The following is a 17,393-nucleotide window of genomic DNA, read 5'->3' as shown; positions in this document are numbered from 1 at the left end:
TTTTCTATGTATTGGGGTCATTTTTGATCAGTAAAAAATGTAAGTTTTTTGTTCCTTGAATTCAGTCAACTAGAATTTTAGGAGGCATAAATAATTTTTGACACTTCTTCCTTTATCAGTTCGGATAAAAAATTTCTTCAAAGTTTTTCGTTGATTTTAATTTCATATAAAAATAGGAAATTTCGTTTTTAAAATTACAAGTTTTTTATTTAAGAATGTCAAAAAATTTTATTGATTAATTACAAATAATTTACACATATTTTATGTGTTTAATTAATAAAAATTAATTATAATTGTGAGTGTTGGTCAATTTAGTATTATTTGTTAAATTAAAATGTAAATTGAGTTTACGAATTGGGTTTGAATTGAGACAGTGTTTTTGGTGACTAAATTGAGACAGTGTTTGATGCTGATTTATGGTTACGAAACTTCTTTATTTCAGGAGTCCGACCGAAACGAAAAGGAAAAGAAAAACATAACATAGCATATATATAATGATCCCTTCATAGCTAATTGGAATAAGGGGTAAGTCTGACAACTCTAGCCAAGCAATTGTCCACGGGCCTTGTATGAGGAAGGAACATTATGGGAGCATTTGGATTTGTATGCTCAAGCCTGTGGCCACAAAAAAAAAAAAACAATATTATTGGTTACATCATCAATTAAAGTATGTAGCGATAACAATAACAATTGTGAAGATAAAACATTTACTTGTAGTTCAGCAGAAAGTGATGAAGAAACACTGTGATTTCCAATTTGGCAAGCTCATTCCCAGGGCACAATCTGGTTCCCAACCCAAATGGCAGAAACTCACCAGCCTTGCGGGGGGCCTATATATCAAACAAAAATAACAAATTTAAATCATATTTGACCATCGGATGTACAAAAATATTATAAAGGATACTACTATATACTACTTACATCAAATCTTGAAGGATCAAATATCCTTGGATTAGGATAAACCTGAGGGTCTTGGTGAATAGCCCTATACCAAACAAAAACCTTCCAACCTTCGGGAATAAGAAAACCTACACCATATGTATCAAAATGAAACAAATTCATCACTCTTCATCATTCTTACAATTATCTACACAATACTAATAACAATTAGAACAAAAAAAAAAGAAAAATTTACAAAAAACAATTGGGACTAACCATTCAGTTTGACATCACGCTTTGCCTCCCGGAATGTCATTAAAGAGAAGGTAATATAGCGCATAGTTTCATCAATTGCCTTTGAGAGGAAATCCATCTGCCTATATTCCTTCATTGTCATACCCTTCTGATTTGGTGGCCTCCGCTTCACTATCTCTTCCTGTTCTTGCTTAGCCTTTTGGAAATACTGAGGGTGCTGTTGAAGAATCAAAGTAGCCCACATGGTAGTGTGTCCAGAAGATTCATGTCCAGCATTCAAATACATTATCATAATGTCAATCACTTCATCATCAGCCAATTTCCTACCGTTCTCGTCTTCAGCATCAATCAATTGATCCAACATATCTTTTGCTGTTTTGTTTGGATTTTCTAACTTCTCCTTTCTCCTCTCATTCACAACACTTTGAAATATGCTAACCAGATTCTTTCTAGCCTGAATATCACAGATCATATATATAATTAGTCACATGTGTCTAATATAACATAAAAGATTCTATTTAAAATGAACAGCATCCTGAATCCACCTTGAAGGCTTTGTGGAATGCAAAACCGGGAAGATCAATGCGCAAAGCTCTCATGCCATAGTTGAGCTTAGTGTATTCCTTTTCCAAAGCTTCCATAACAGAAGTGCTGGAGGCGCCAAGGAAAATGTGGATGATGATCTTAAAGGTAAGCCTTCTGAGTTCAGTCAACAACTCAATTTGACCCATCTTGGACCATTTTTCCAATTCGTTTTTCATGAGTTCGTCCATGAAAGCCAAGTACATGGAAAGTGGTTCCAAGCCATTGATTGAAGCAGAAGTCAAACGCCTAAGACGCTTGTGATCTTCATCGCCCATTGCAATGAAAGATTTCTCTCCAACAAGCTCAATCGTTGAACGAGGCCACCCAAGCTTGAAGTTTTCATCATCTGTCAGAATCTTTCTGCTCAATTCCGGTGTTGTAACAATGATCCCTGGGCTTCCGAACATTAGAGACTTGTACATTCCAGTTTTCCCATACCTAAATCAAAACAAACATAGTCCCCGATCAACGGTCAAATTTTATATTTTTTCATTTATAGCTTATGGGAGAATTATAAACATGAACTGATATCGTTGTAAAGGGAAAAATGTAAAACAAGATAATATGAACTACCATGAATATAAGTAATTTTATCTTTATCTTAATATTCTCTATCTTCTAAGTGCTTATTAGCAAGAGCTTAATTTAATAAAAAAATATGAATTTCTTATGAAATGGTTTCACCAAACAAACACACATTTTTTTAAAACGGTTTATGAACCAAGTGGCAAATAAAAAATTTAAAAAATTGGATACCTATTTTAAAAATTATTAGCTTGCATGTCATAGAAAGTTACTAATAAGGAGTGCAACTTCAAGTCATAAAAAAAATATATATCCTTGATAAAAGAAAGAGATTTTTCATTTAAAATAATATAATATTAAGAAAATAACTAAAAGTCAATGAAACTGTAAACTAATAAACCGAAGAAAGAAAGGAATTAAGCAACTAAATATAATAATGTTATTGTATGTACTCTTCCAATATTGGTAGTTACAATGATTATTATTGAAATAAATACTGATCGGTATAAATTTGTTTGGAATATTCATATAGTATAACATGCATGTCTAGTTTTATTGATTTGACATTACCAATATATAACACCTTCATCCATTCAGTATATGAATATGAAGTTTAATCTAAGCTAAAAAAGTTCCATGCAACTGATTTTATTATTATTTACAAGGACTAACTAGAGAAATTAATTATGGATATATAGTAAAAAATATACCTGGAGTAGAATGAGTTGATAAAAGTTTCAGGATTGGGAGATTTATAAGCAGAGAGGAAAGACCACATATTACCAACAAAAGGTAAACCCAAGTCACCCGGAGGAAGAAGACTGCGCTTCTTCGCTCCCAACTTAGCTTCGTAAAAAAACCAGTTCACATTCTTTACAATCAAAGTTACCACCAAAACTACACCCAGCAGGGCTGTAACCACACCAGCAGAAAGACCCAACACCACCATCTTAGCTTATTCACTCTATGATAGCACTCAACTATTCCCACAATATTAACACTAACTTGATTAATGTGCCAAATTAAGTTATCTGTCCTCAAATGAATTGTGGTGTTATTTATAAGGCAAGAGACAGAGAGACGTAGAGAAATTATCTTCATTTGGTTGGTTTTAATTAATGCTTGAGTGCATTGGTCAAATTAATGGGAAGGAAATTTATTGAAAATTTTAATTACATTAAATGTCTTAAAATCAGTTATTCTTGGGGGATTGATAGATAATACATGAGATGAACTATTGTTTTCATCATTTGACCTTGTGTTATCTTTTAATTTTTTTAATATAAAAATTAAAAAATTATCTGATGGTTGGTGTCCTCCTAACAAATATATTCATGTATAAAATTTAATTTATGATATATACTTATTTAATATTTAATATATTTTTATTAGTTAAAGTTAAAAAAAATGGTCAAAGTCTCAATATTATAATGGTACCTATTTAAGGGTTTTTTTTGCTTGTATATATATACTAATATTTCAATGGGATCATTTTTTATATTAATTTAATTTATTAAAATGATTACATATTATTAATATAAATATTGTTGAGATTAAATTTTTTAATATAAATATATAATATAAAATATAAAATTAATTATAATTTTAAGGTTATCAAATTCGATTCTATATACTTCTATTATATATGTATAAAATAGAATATTATATGGTTTAACTATTTTATACTCTAAGAGTACATTTTAATTATAACAATAGAAAATTTGAAAAAAAAATTATGTATTAAAAATATAAAAAATTATATTTTTAAAAAAAGTATAATATTTTTGTAAGTACTCCTTAAATGTGTATTTAAAATTTATGTTAACAAAAATCTGTTTATACAGAATAAGAATTTAAACGTTTGGAAGAATAAAAGAAGACGAGTAAAAAATTATTATAGAATACCATGTATATACGGTGAGAGAAGGTATAAAATATCTAAGAAAATGTAAACTGATCTCGTGAATCTTGCATTAGATCAGTCTTCCTCGTAGATATCACACCGTCTATCTCAGCCAACAACATTAAAGAACACGCCTTACCTCTCAGTCACTTTTTGGCACGCACAGACACGCCGTTTATTGTCTGTCACAAAATTTCATTCTTATCTTCGTTATATCATTTTCTTTTTCATATTTTTTTGCTATCTCTAAATCCATCGCAAGAGTTAGTATAACTGTAAATGAAAAGTATTTTATTAGATTGAATTTTACCTATCTTATTTAATTTGTTAAGTTATTATATATTTTTTTATTCTATCTGTTTTGAACAGTGATAAAATTCATAAATTAAAGCAAACAATTTAAAAAAGTATATTATTTATTAAATTATTTTTTTTATATTAAATATTTTATTTATATTATTTAAAACAATAACGTAGGAATAATGTATAAAAAATACTCATAAAAATAGTTAAAATCAAAGGTTTTTAAAAATTTAAAATACTTCTAATTCAATCTAAAAATTATCAGATAAAATCGAATCCAATTTATTTTAATGCAAGATCAAAATTTATAGAGATATATATACTCTTACATTTCTAATATACACAATAGTATTAATATATATATATATATTATATTATTTTTTTGTATATAGGAGAGGGACAAAGGCCTAGAACAAAGAAAATACAAAGTATTAAGTAGATATACATATATTTCAGTTGTCAAAATATGTTAACATTTGGAGACATTTTAAAAAATATTTAGATCAAATTATTATTAATACAATAATACATAAATATTTTTACTAAATATGAATACTCAATATAAAATATATTTTAAATGTAGAATGGTATAATTTTTTTATTTATTTTTTTTAATGAAAAATAATATTTACATCATATTTTGATATACTTAATTTTGATTTACATCAATTTTTTTATGTACGGTCAATACAAATAGTTTTACATGTGTATTTAATTATATAATACTACTAAATCAACAAAATAACTATTTTTTATATTAATTATGTAAATTATCTTCTAAAAAAATGAATACAACTGAATGACTATATAAAATATCTACACAATACATTAAAATTAAATTATATTATATATATTTTATGGTAATAGTACATATTTATATTTTTTATTTATTTTTGGTAAGCGAAATAATTAAATAACACTAGAAGAATAATGTTACCGAGACCATAACATCTAATCCCTCGCAAATCTGGGCTTGGTTTAAAAGTTTGTAGTTGACCGATACGAGTGAATTGGTACTAAACCAACTCAAGTTGGATATTTTATTTGACTTAATATTTATAATTCAGTTTTGTTATACATATAATTTTTTTGACCACTAAATTCAATTAAGTTGGTCTAAACCTAGTAAAAATTAGTTTCATTAATGAAAGCGTGAATATACGTTCTAATTATCCCACTAACGTAAACTTTATATCCCGGCTTTTTTCTCATCCTTCTTTTTCACGAATTTTCTTCTCATAGTGGTTCTTTTATTGTTGTTATTGTTGCTACGCTTTTTTTTTTTCTTTTTCTGTTCATCCTTATAACAGTAACGGATTCAAAAAATTTTATTAGTAGAGACAAAATATATATAATATAATAATAATTTTATAATTATATTTTATTATAATAAAATATAATTAATCTTCTAACTATTTAACTAATAAATTAAAATACTTATATAATAATTTAAATAATAACATAACTTAGAATTTTATTTTTTAAATTTTATATTTTAAAAAGATTGAATAATTATTTCATTTTAATACAATTAAATATTTTATTTTTATATATATTACTAAATAATTATTTAAAAATTTATCTCTTATAAGATTATGAAATCGATTCTTTATAATATTCATAATTAATTTTTTTTAATTAATGTTGTTATTACTAATAAAACTAGAACTACTTCAAAAGAAGAAACATCAATAGATATTCGTATATTTGGATCTTACTTTTCATTTTAACTGCTCTTTGTTGTTAGTTAATATTACTATATTTTAAAATTTAAATTACTAATGAATCTTATTATTCAATAATATTTAACCATGTAATAAAAAAATATACAATAATATAACTACAAAATAAAATTCAAAATAATTGAATGAATTAAAAAATATAAAAAAATAAAAATAAATCTTTAATTGAATCAAAAGAAATTAAAAAAGGAAGTTAATGAATCTTACTAGAAGACAGAAAATTAAGAACGAACAGCAAGAGAAGAGAATTAAAATTTTAGAGAGCATACAAAAGTTATACTTTTAGTACTTAAATTTAAATTACTGACTTAATTTTTAATTATTTTATTATTATTATGTAATTATTTTTATAATTAATATGATATTATTATAAAATAGTGAGATCTTTTTTCTATATATTATGGAAATAGAGATAGATTTTAAAATATTAAAGTGGGGTCAAATTTATTTATTAAGTGAGAATAAATAAATTTTTATTCCGTATACTATATGTTATTCTTATAATTTTGTTTCAATTTTAGATTCGATAAAATATATTTAATTAGTTATATTTTTATTACAGTAAGTTATACTTTTTTACTTCATATCATAAAAATAAATGGATAAATAACATAAACAAATTAAATGGCTTCTAATATTACACCAATATCCTAAAATAAAATAGCGTATATACATATTTTGAATGATTCTATATAATTTGATTTAATTTACATTTTTAATAAAAAATCGAATCAATTAAATTTGATTTAGCATATATATATTGTACCAGTATTAAATTGAATCAATTGGATTCAATTTAAAATACTATATCAATTAAATTATTATTTAAGTTGTGAAATTAAGTATAAAACTTATACTTTGATAACGTTATACTTTGAAAAATTCAAGTTTAAATTATAAGTAACATCGTCAAAGCAATACGTTTTATACTTAATTTCACAAATTAAATAATAATTTAATTCATATAGTATTTTAATTATTTTTCAAATTATATTACATATCGTATAAATATAGTTGGTTATTTTATATTGTATAACTAATCGTTATTCAAGTTTTAACTCCAATGCTATCTTAGAAGGCTATACAACAACAACAACAACAACAACAACAACAACAACAACAACAAAGTATTGTCCTACTAGGTGGGGTCGACTACATAAATCAAACGACACCATTGAGTTCTGTCATGTATCATGTCTACAGAGAGGCCGTTTACATGTAGATCTCGTTTGACCACCTCATAGATGGTCTTCTTAGGTCTTCCTCTGCTTTTCACCCTTTATCCATCTTCCATCTCATCCACCCTCCTGACTGGGTGTTCTGTCAGTCTTCTTTTCACATATCCAAACCACCTGAAATGCGATTCTACCATCTTTTTCACAATGGATGCTACTCCAACTAACTCTCTCCGTTATATCTTCGTTCCTTATTTTATCCAATCGCGTATGACCACTCATCCATCTCAACATCTTCATCTCTGCCACACTCAGCTTATGTTTGTGCTCCCCTTTAGCCGCCCAACACTCCGTACCATAAAGCATAGCCGATCTTATAGCAGTGCGATAGAATTTACCTTTAAGTTTTAAAGGCACTTTTTTGTCGCATATAAAACCAGATGCACTCCGCCATTTTGACCAACCTGCTTGAATTCTATGATTTACATCATGTTCAATCTCTCTATTATCCTGTATAATGTACCCAATATACTTAAAACTTTTAACTTTTCGTAGGATGTTTTCTCCAATCTTCACCTCTATATTAGGGTTTTTCCTTCTCAGACCGAACTTACATTCCATATATTCCGTCTTGCTACGGCTTATGCGCAGACCATACACTTCTAGAGCTTCTCTTCATAAGTCCAACTTCTTGTTAGGGTATTTCCTTGACTCTCCCATAAGGACGCTATCATTGGCAAAAAGCATGCACCATAGCACAGGCTCTTGAATGTGCTCTATAAGTACTTCCAAGACTAATGTGAAAAGATATGAACTTAAGGAATATCCCTAGTGTAATCTTATACCAATAGAAAATTCCTCTGTCACACCACCTTGAGTCTTCACACTAGTTGTGGCCCTATTATACATGTTTTTAATTGTACGAAAATATGCGATCCTTACTCTCCTCTTTTCTAAGACTCTTCCATAAGACCTCCCTTGGCACCCTATCGTACGCTTTTTCCAAATCAATAAACACCATATATAGATCCCTTTTATTACAACGATACTTTTCCATCATCTTTCTTAACAGGTATATCGCTTCGGTGGTGGATCTGCCTGGCATAAATCTAAATTGGTTCTCTGTTACTTATGTCTCTTTTCTCAACCTCCGTTCTATCACCCTTTCCCATAAATTCATGGTATGGCTCATGAGCTTAATTCCTCTATAGTTTTCGCAACTTTGTATATCCCCTTATTCTTGTAAATAGGTACCAAGGTGCTCTTTCTCCACTTATCAAGCATCTTCTTTGACTTTAAAATCTCATTAAAAAGCTTGGTTAATCAGTTGATACCTTTTCTTCCAAGGCCCTTCCAAACCTCAATCGGGATATTATCAGGTCCTACTACCCTCTCTTTTATCTCGAAATCTCGAATCCTTCAATAATAGTCAAAGAAGGCTATATTTTATATTAATTTTTTTAATATCAAAAGTTCCGGTAATGATTTTTTAAATACTAATAATGAATCAAAAAATATTTTTTAATAAATTTTTAGAAATTATTTATTGTTTTGTTTTAAATTCACAAATTTATAAAAATATAGATTTTCTGGAATTTGAACTAAAATACGAAAATTAGATTTTTATTCTTATTCATTTTAATTTTTAGATATTTTATTTGAATTCAAATGGAGAGTATTTTTTATTGACATTTATGTTTTAATGTTAATATAGAATCATTACTAAATCGAATTTAATTGATTCAATTTACTACTAAAAAGTGTAAATTCTTTCATTTATATAGAATCATTCAGGACATACATATAGATTAGTTTATTTTAGAATATTTACGTAACATTAAACATTAAAGGTCATTTAGTTTATTTATGTTATTTACCTTAAAAAATGCTATAAATAAGTTATTCTAATAACTTTATTATATGCATTTAAAATATATTTATGAATAAGATATAATTATTTTAATAAATTTATTTAAAATATTATAATTTAATATTATAAAAAAATAAATAAATTTTAAAATAATTTATTTTTATGTATGTATTATAATATATAAAAACTTTTTTAGTTATTATAAATATTAAAGTATGTTTTATTTGATAATAGATATGAAAATTAAGAAAAAATTATTTAAAAAGGAAAAAAATAGTTTAAAGGTTTGAGGATTTGAAAATTTATTAAAAAAAATTGGCAATAATACTTTTCTGATTGTTACTCAATTTTGAGTTTAATGATTTAATGATTTATATAAGACAATTATTTACTCTAGTTTTAAGACAAAAAATAAAATTATATAATATATAATACTTTTATATATTTAAAATTGTTAATTTTTGTTAAAAAAAAAAAAAGTGAGGGAGCCAAGGCCTATATTTGTCCCCTTGGATTTGTTCCTGCAATCAGGGACGGATCCAGAAATGATATTATGGGGGCCAATAACATATATAATATTAAAAATTATATAAAAAAAATATATAATATAAGATGTATTATAAAAATATACGAATAGAGAATATATTTTAAAGTAAAAAAATATGTGTATACTTTTTACTAATAAAGTGGTCGATTCTTTGTATCATAAAATTCACCGATAATAGAATTTGTGTCAACATTTTCAACAATTTTCTTTTCAATATAATTAAAAGACAATTAGTAAGAAATTCATCTTTTATTTTGTTTCTGAGTTATTTTTCACAATATTCATAGTTGAAAAAGGTCTCTTAATTGTAGCAGTTGAAACAGAGAGAATTAATACCAAACGAATAAAAAAAGGCCACAAGAAGAAAAAAAATTTACCTTATGAGGTTTAAAAATTTTTATTTAATTAAAAAATATTAGTAATAATATATTTTTCAGATTTTTTTAATATTGTTATTTATTTTTTAGATATTAAAAATTATTAATATTTAAATTAGATTGAACTTTTATTTATATTAGACTAAATACTAAATATTTTTTAAAAAAAATTAAAGTATACATAATAACTTATTACTATTAAAAAAAGTTGGGGGCCGAGGCCGCCACTCGCCCCCTTACGTCCGTCCCTGCCTGCAATGTTAAGTAATTTCGTATTTTGATTTTAAATAAGGTGTACAACAATTTGTTAAGTTAGGAGAGAGATTCAATCTACAATCTCTACTCAAATAGCATAATTTCTCTATATTTACTTAAATATTTTATTTAATTGTAGAGTTTTCACTTTTTAATTTGAATATGGAAAAAAAAATGGTGTTGGACTCAGATGTGGGGAATACAGGTACTTCACAATCATGTGGTGTCAGTGAATAGAACTCGGACCATGCGAGTTCTTCCTTTCATACAAAAATTGATAATAACCACAAGTCTGGACCATGCGATTTATTAAGCAAAATTTTAAAATCAAACAACTCGCATGGTCCGATTTGTGTACTCTGAATTTTTTCAAATTTTTTAATACTTTGTGTACTCTGAATTTTTTTAACTTTTTAAACACAAATCGGAGGGTCCGATTTGTGTACTCCCACAATTTTAAAAAACACCAAAAATTACCATATTAAAATATATCACTCATTTTATTTTCATATCAAAATTTTTTACCCTAGAGTTTTATTCATATTTATTATATCTAAAATTATTTATTTATTTTAGTAATAATTAAAAAATAATAAATAAATGCACTGAAAAATAAAAAGATAATTATGAATCCCTATGTTCCCAAAGTCTCTCCCAAACTTTTTCGCAACACAAGGGGAAGTAGGATTTTACTCATTCTTCCGTTGTTTATTCTTTTTATTTTCCTACTAATTACTAATAAATGTTTCTTCTTTTGGTTCCCATGAAATTCCCCTGTTTACAGTTCAGTTTTCTTTGCCAACCGTTATTAGGACGTTAATTGAGTAATAATTGTTAAACTGAAAAGAAAAAAAAAAAAAGATTGAACTCATTCATGGCTACCATTTCTGCAACTTGCTACTTCTATATTCTATCATGGTTATGGTTATGCTCCATGACACTATGTGGAACAGTGTTAGAAGACCTAAAAAACTTGCATCCACCTCCAGAATTTAACTCCACAATCATGACAAACTGTCTCAATAACCCTTCGCTTAGGTACTGCAGTTCCTCTCCCATGAACTTTGACGAAATATTCAAATACACCATTGTTGCTAGCCATCTCTGCAATGAATCAAAGAACCCCAATTGCATAGAATCCTTCCCAAAGTTGATCTTAGAAACCGTCCAAACATTGCACCTCTTTACTTGTCATTTGAATTCTTCTGGAGGTATTGCCCCCTAACCATAGTTTCCATTGATGTGTCAAACAACTCTTTGAAGGGGAATTTTCCTATTGATGTTCTTCATTGCACTCAAATACATGCTCTTGATTTAAGCATCAATGAGTTTTCTGGTGATATTCCAATTCAGAGTTTCACTCCTCTCACCAACCTTACTTTCCTTAACCTATCCTATAACTGCTTCTCTGAGAGTGAAGAACTATCTGATTCACAGTTCTTCAAAAGGTTTAATTCTTCAAGTTTTCTTCATTCTGGTGCACTCTTGGATCACAGAAGGTTCTTCACATTGAAGGTTGTGATCTTATTGGTTGGTTTTCCCATCCTTGTCATTCTGATGGTGATTTTCTTAGCATGGCTTTGTTTTCAAAGGCCTGATTTTCTTCCGAGAAAACTTCAAAGAAGAAGGACCTTCACACCTGCAATTCTAAACGCGGCGACATCTGGTTTTTCAAGCAAGAATTTAGTAGGGAAGAGTGATGTTGTTCACATCTACAAAGGGGTCTTGAGAGACGGCACACAAGTGAAAATTGAGATGTATTGGGATGAGATATCAAGGGAGAGATATCGTAAATTTGTTGAAGAATGCAAGGTGCTCTCTGAGTTAGACCACAAGAACCTTGTTAGGGTTCTAGGGTGGTGTAAGAGCAGAAAATTCAGGGCTGTTATCACAGAATGGACAAGAAAGGAGAATGTTGAAATGTGGTTATTATCAGAGTCTGCTCCACCACCATGGAGTCATAGAGTCAAAGTGTTAATGGGAGTTGTAGAATGCATGCAGTATCTGCAGGAGGAATGGCCTCAAGTTGACTATGTTCTCAACACAAGTAGTGTTCTATTGACTCAAGATTTGGAACCATTAATTTCAAGGTTCAAAGTTGTAGATCATAACATTAGTACTACAAGAAGTAAGATTAATAAACAATTACCATACACAATCATAATTTCTTATTTTCTTCCCCTTTGATTATTATTATTGTTATAGTACTGTTTTTATGGCTTGTCTAGTAATCACTAATCAGTATTTATTCTATTTGGTTTAGATATATGCAAGTTTGGTGTATTCATGCTGCAAGTGATACTAAATAGGAAGGGTCAAGAAGAGTTTGAAAGGGATGCAAGTGGGTTCATTAAGTATATGAGAAGTGTTGATCCTGAAGAGTTGCAACAGATGATTGATGAGAGAATGGAACTAGGTGAAACTAGTTTTCATCAAGTTAAACAGGCTGTATCCCTTGGATTAATGTGCATAGACCAATCAAACAGTGAGCAACCGAGCTTGGCCTTCATATCTAATAGCATTGCCAGAGCCTACAAGGCTACCCGTGTTTTGCCATCTGCAAATCATACAATAACAAGATCCCATGGAGGCCATAGATTTAAGGGACACAAGACATAACTTGTTAAATATATACTTCTATCTATGTAGAGATAAATTCAAACTAGCATTAGAAATATAGAAATGATATTGTATGTCTAATATTTCTTCTCGGTTCCTTTTTGCATGTCAATATCTAGGTGTATAAATAATACACACACTCTTAGAGATAATTTTATATCTAATCCTTGTGTATTTTATGTATGAAATAAACTCTTGTAAAACAGAAGCGTATGAAACCATGAGAAAGACCTAAAATTTATTTAACAAAAGCTTAAATTTAAGTCCTTTTTTAATCTGTCAACTGTTATTACAAAAACCTCTTAGTTGTATATAACTTTTGAGATATTTCCACTGAATAGGACATCAATTATTTTATTTTATTTGCTTTTTGTTGGGTTGATAAAACTAAAGTGTGAGTGATTTGGATGAAGGTTATGAAAGCAAATTGGGCTTTTAGTAATAGAGAATGCTCTGTTATTGGGTTCCTTCGCACTTGTGTGAGTCTGAGTAGTGGTAGTAGTCATCGTTGTTCTGTGTCTTTCCCTCCAAACCGTCGAATTAGGTGCATGGACGCCGCCGGCTTAGATTCCGATGGCCGTGAATTCAAGAGCCCCGACGAGATGTGGACCGAGCAAGCCGGTGACCCCAACAAGAAGACCCTTTGGTACCGTAACGGCGTCTCCTATTGGGAGGTACGCTTCCTCCATTCCCTTCTATGATATCTCAGCTAAATTCAATTCCTTTATGCTTTTTTATTACTGGGTTTATCATGGGAAGGTTATGAATGAACTATTATTGGATAGTGTTGAGTGCTTGTAGTGATTTTTTGTTTTTATTTTTATGCTTTGTCTGGATTGTGTGAGCAGGGTGTTGAGGCATCCATGGATGGGGTATTGGGAGGGTTTGCAAATGTGAACGAACCTGATATCAAATGCAGTGAGGAGTTTTTGAAGATTATTTTGTCTGAACGTTTTCCAGCTGATGCTAGACACCAACCACTTGTTGCTCTTGGTACTCACTCCTCCTTTTTAGTGTGTTAGGGAAGGAGACCTGCTTTCATGGAATGTATAACTGCTTTAAATGTTGAATTTTTTATTCATGGGAGATCTAATAAGCAATATATTGAATTCCAGATTGCGGTTCTGGCATTGGCAGAATTACAAAAAATCTGTTAATAAGACACTTCAATGAGGTCTGTCAGACTTTTTCATCCTTGCATTGCATTTATATACTGTGTCTGATTCTAGCTGTAGCAACTTGTGTTCTTTTGTAATCCATCAACTGATGCATATTTAAACTTATTGTTATTGGTGCTACAATTAGTTGGAGCATATGTCCTTTTTAGTTTGATGTTACTGATATCCATGGCCTAAAATTGCCAATGTCTGTGGCTATTTTCCCCCTTCTTCCTCTCCTCATCTTTTCCTAATTTAATTTTGTGCTTTTGGCACATGAGTAATGCAGTTTAGGTTTTACTTATTTTGTTTTAATCTATATGCCTAGCATATCTGCTTGACTGCGCCTCTCTTACAGATGTCATGTGTCTATAACTTTTTTACTGATAAAATATAGATTTTTTAAAAGTTCATTTTGGAACTCTTTCAAGCTTGATATATTTAAAGTAATTGAACAATTTCCCCCCTAAATTTTCTCTTGTTAAAAAAAATTCAGGTTGATCTTCTTGAGCCAGTATCACACTTCTTAGAGGCTGCACGTCAAACTTTGGGCCCCGAAAATCATATGAATTCAGATACTCACAAAGCAGTTAATTTTTATTGTGTTCCTCTTCAGGTATGTGTACTTCACCTTAAGGTATTTAATGATTGCTCCCCCCATACTCCCCTCCTTGTGCCCATGATAGATAAGTACATGTTTTGTTGCCTTGTTGGCCAACTACACATTTTATAGCCTCAAAGCCGATTTATTACTTTATTCATCATTTAACAGCTCTTGCATTTCCTGTCGTAGGATTTTACACCAGAATCTGGAAGATATGATGTAATATGGATTCAATGGTGTATTGGTCATCTAACTGATGATGATTTTGTTTCATTTTTCAAGAGGGCAAAGGTAAGTTGTTCTCTTTTTTGTTTTATTAATATTTGTTATTCTGGAATCAGAGCATTTACAGTGCCTCCAGAGAACATTTGGTGCAATTAATTTGAATTAGGGAAGGTTCTGTAGAATTATAGATTTACTCAAGTCTACATATTTATCCATCAGTCATTTTTGGTTGGCATTTATCATATATGTGGTTTGCCTTGGTACTAGCTAGCTATTCTTGCAATATTTCATTGGATGATAACATAATAAGAATTTAGTTACCATTTATAAATAGTATGTGATGTATTCAGCTATTCACTATGAGTGAGTCTCTCTGTTTCTTTGTTCAGAGATACAGAATAAACTGTCATGTATATTTCTGTCATCTGTAATTTATCATAATGTTATTGTGGACTGAAGGTTTATAACTTTGATGTGTTCCTTAACCCTTACCTTTCATTTAATTTGTACATTTGTGATGTGTGTTGAGTTGAAGTTATTATATCTGTCTCAATTGAATACTGTGGACTCAATCATTTCCACTCTCTTAATTTCACTATTCACATAAGTATGCAGGATATGTCTACTATATCTGTTATCTCTCACATGTACTGAATGAAGTTATAAAATTTGTCACTACTGTCTCATGTTTCCATGCTAATGGCTTTGACAACTCTTTAGGTTGGCCTCAAACCAGGTGGATTGTTCATCTTGAAGGAGAATCTTGCTAGAAGTGGTAATTTACTGTTGGTGCTTTTATTTTTTTTCCTCCGTTCACAGTAAATGATTTACTTCATGTATAACATTCAACAAAGAATTTGCTTAGTTTGCTGTTCTGAAATCTATACAGTAATACAGTATATATCCAAAGTCCCAAACCTTGACCGAATTAAGACTTAAGACATATCACAACACATTTTCTTTGGATGAGACGTTTTTGGCAAAGTCATATAATACAGCTTAGAACAGTCCAAGAGAATAATTGATTACATGTTAAAACTGTTTTTGACCACTTCTAAGCACATAATATATTTATTTAAAAATTGCATGAGATAATGTAGGTTATCTAACTTTGAAGTTTCTAGCTTCTCTTTTGTTGCTTTTTCTGATTTTTCCCCAAACTTTATTTGACCCTTCATATGATGTTAGTAATTTCAGTGGCTGTGGTCATTTTATTTATCTGAAACATGAAATTGAAAGTTTACCATTTTGTTTTGGATCTTGGATTCTACTTTGCTCCTTGCAGGATTTGTGCTGGATAATGAAGATCGAAGCGTTACAAGATCTGACTTGTACTTCAAGGAACTCTTTTCTCGATGTGGATTGCATGTCTACAAATCAAAGGTATTCAAAACCAAATGTGCCTGCCGAGGCTCAACCGGCCTCAATAATGTTTTTGATATAGTATTCTTTAATGTTCCAGTTTTGGTTATATTAGAGATTGGAGATAAACTAGACCAATGCTTCCTAGATATATTATTATTTTTCAATTATGTTTGATGACCATTATAACTTAATAATAAGTAGCCTTTAGAGGTTTTTTAATTTAACACGTCTGTGCCAAAAAGGTCAATAAACCAAGATGTTTTTCTTTAATCCTTTATCCACTTGGTCTTCTCTACTTCCCCTTAGTGGAGACACGATTAACATATAATATTCTGTGTTGGCCTCCAAATCTTTGAGAAACTCCTGGCCTATCTCTTAGAACAAAAGTATCATATTTCAAGCTGTCAATATGTCATAGTTCAACCTTGCAAGGTATTTATTTCCAGATGCTGATTTTCTTAATTAGTTATGCACTTTTCCACTATGTCAAGCCACGTCCTGTCGTCATTTAATATTATTTATTTCTCGTGGACACGTATTTATATAAAAATAAGGTTGGAGCCTTATCGTTAGAGTCTCTTATCTGCTTTTAATTGTAACAGGATCAGAGAGGATTCCCGGAGGAATTGTTCGCTGTGAAGATGTATGCATTAACCACAGATGTTCCAAAGAAGGTTAACCGCACCAGATCTAAGTCACAAGCTAATAGGCCCAGGATCATCAAGTGATGACTAACTTGTTTGATATGATATGATATCCATGTTATACTATTATAATACTCTTATTATTATCTTAGAATAGGTATTAGTTTGTTTTTCTATGCCTGTCATCATTTTAACAGTAAGTAAGCTTGTATAATTGTAATGTGAAATGCAAATTTTTTGGCATATCTAGCATCTGCTAGCCGATAGGTCCCGAAGATTTCTAGTGAGGTGATTTCCTCTTTTAAGCTACCTATAAGATTGTAACATTTTGCTCGGAACTCCGGTGTGAGTGATATCACTCGG

The 17,393-nt window shown here is 29.5% G+C and overlaps 2 protein-coding genes and 1 pseudogene across 2 annotated transcripts; 2 read left to right on the top strand and 1 right to left on the bottom strand.

Moving 5' to 3' along the window:
- Positions 1-402: 402 nt before the first annotated feature.
- On the bottom strand, positions 403-3,280 carry LOC112734534 (ent-kaurenoic acid oxidase 2). The gene is made up of 6 exons (XM_025783881.2): positions 2,955-3,280; positions 1,680-2,157; positions 1,156-1,588; positions 922-1,028; positions 712-830; positions 403-615 (listed from the first exon to the last, which is right to left on the bottom strand). The coding sequence occupies exons 1-6, from the start codon at positions 3,191-3,193 to the stop codon at positions 510-512; spliced, it is 1,482 nt and encodes a 493-aa protein (XP_025639666.1). The 5' UTR covers positions 3,194-3,280; the 3' UTR covers positions 403-509.
- A 7,797-nt stretch (positions 3,281-11,077) lies between these two features.
- On the top strand, positions 11,078-13,035 carry LOC112734532 (probable serine/threonine-protein kinase At1g01540; annotated as a pseudogene).
- LOC112734533 (alpha N-terminal protein methyltransferase 1) lies at positions 13,035-17,273 on the top strand. Its single transcript, XM_025783880.3, has 8 exons — positions 13,035-13,709; positions 13,884-14,028; positions 14,151-14,209; positions 14,689-14,808; positions 14,986-15,087; positions 15,742-15,796; positions 16,307-16,404; positions 16,989-17,273. Exons 1-8 carry the CDS (start codon positions 13,443-13,445, stop codon positions 17,112-17,114), a joined length of 972 nt encoding a protein of 323 aa, XP_025639665.1. The 5' UTR covers positions 13,035-13,442; the 3' UTR covers positions 17,115-17,273.
- Positions 17,274-17,393: the final 120 nt, after the last annotated feature.

This window comes from Arachis hypogaea, chromosome 3 (assembly GCF_003086295.3).
Source record: "Arachis hypogaea cultivar Tifrunner chromosome 3, arahy.Tifrunner.gnm2.J5K5, whole genome shotgun sequence".
NCBI classification, from domain to species: Eukaryota; Viridiplantae; Streptophyta; class Magnoliopsida; order Fabales; family Fabaceae; genus Arachis; species Arachis hypogaea.
This window is presented reverse-complemented; position numbering and strand designations above follow the sequence as displayed.

What these genes read in the sequence shown, in the direction of transcription:
- LOC112734533 (XM_025783880.3), top strand. Translation starts at nt 13,443, where the DNA reads ATGAAGGTTATGAAAGCAAATTGGGCTTTTAGTAATAGAGAATGCTCT. An exon ending in CCAACCACTTGTTGCTCTTG is followed by an intron (nt 14,029 to 14,150) that starts GTACTCACTCCT and finishes ATTGAATTCCAG; the next exon opens with ATTGCGGTTCTGGCATTGGC. An exon ending in TTTATTGTGTTCCTCTTCAG is followed by an intron (nt 14,809 to 14,985) that starts GTATGTGTACTT and finishes TTCCTGTCGTAG; the next exon opens with GATTTTACACCAGAATCTGG.
- LOC112734534 (XM_025783881.2), bottom strand. Translation starts at nt 3,193, where the DNA reads ATGGTGGTGTTGGGTCTTTCTGCTGGTGTGGTTACAGCCCTGCTGGGT. An exon ending in ATCAACTCATTCTACTCCAG is followed by an intron (nt 2,158 to 2,954) that starts GTATATTTTTTA and finishes GTTTTGATTTAG; the next exon opens with GTATGGGAAAACTGGAATGT. An exon ending in CATTCCACAAAGCCTTCAAG is followed by an intron (nt 1,589 to 1,679) that starts GTGGATTCAGGA and finishes TGTGATATTCAG; the next exon opens with GCTAGAAAGAATCTGGTTAG.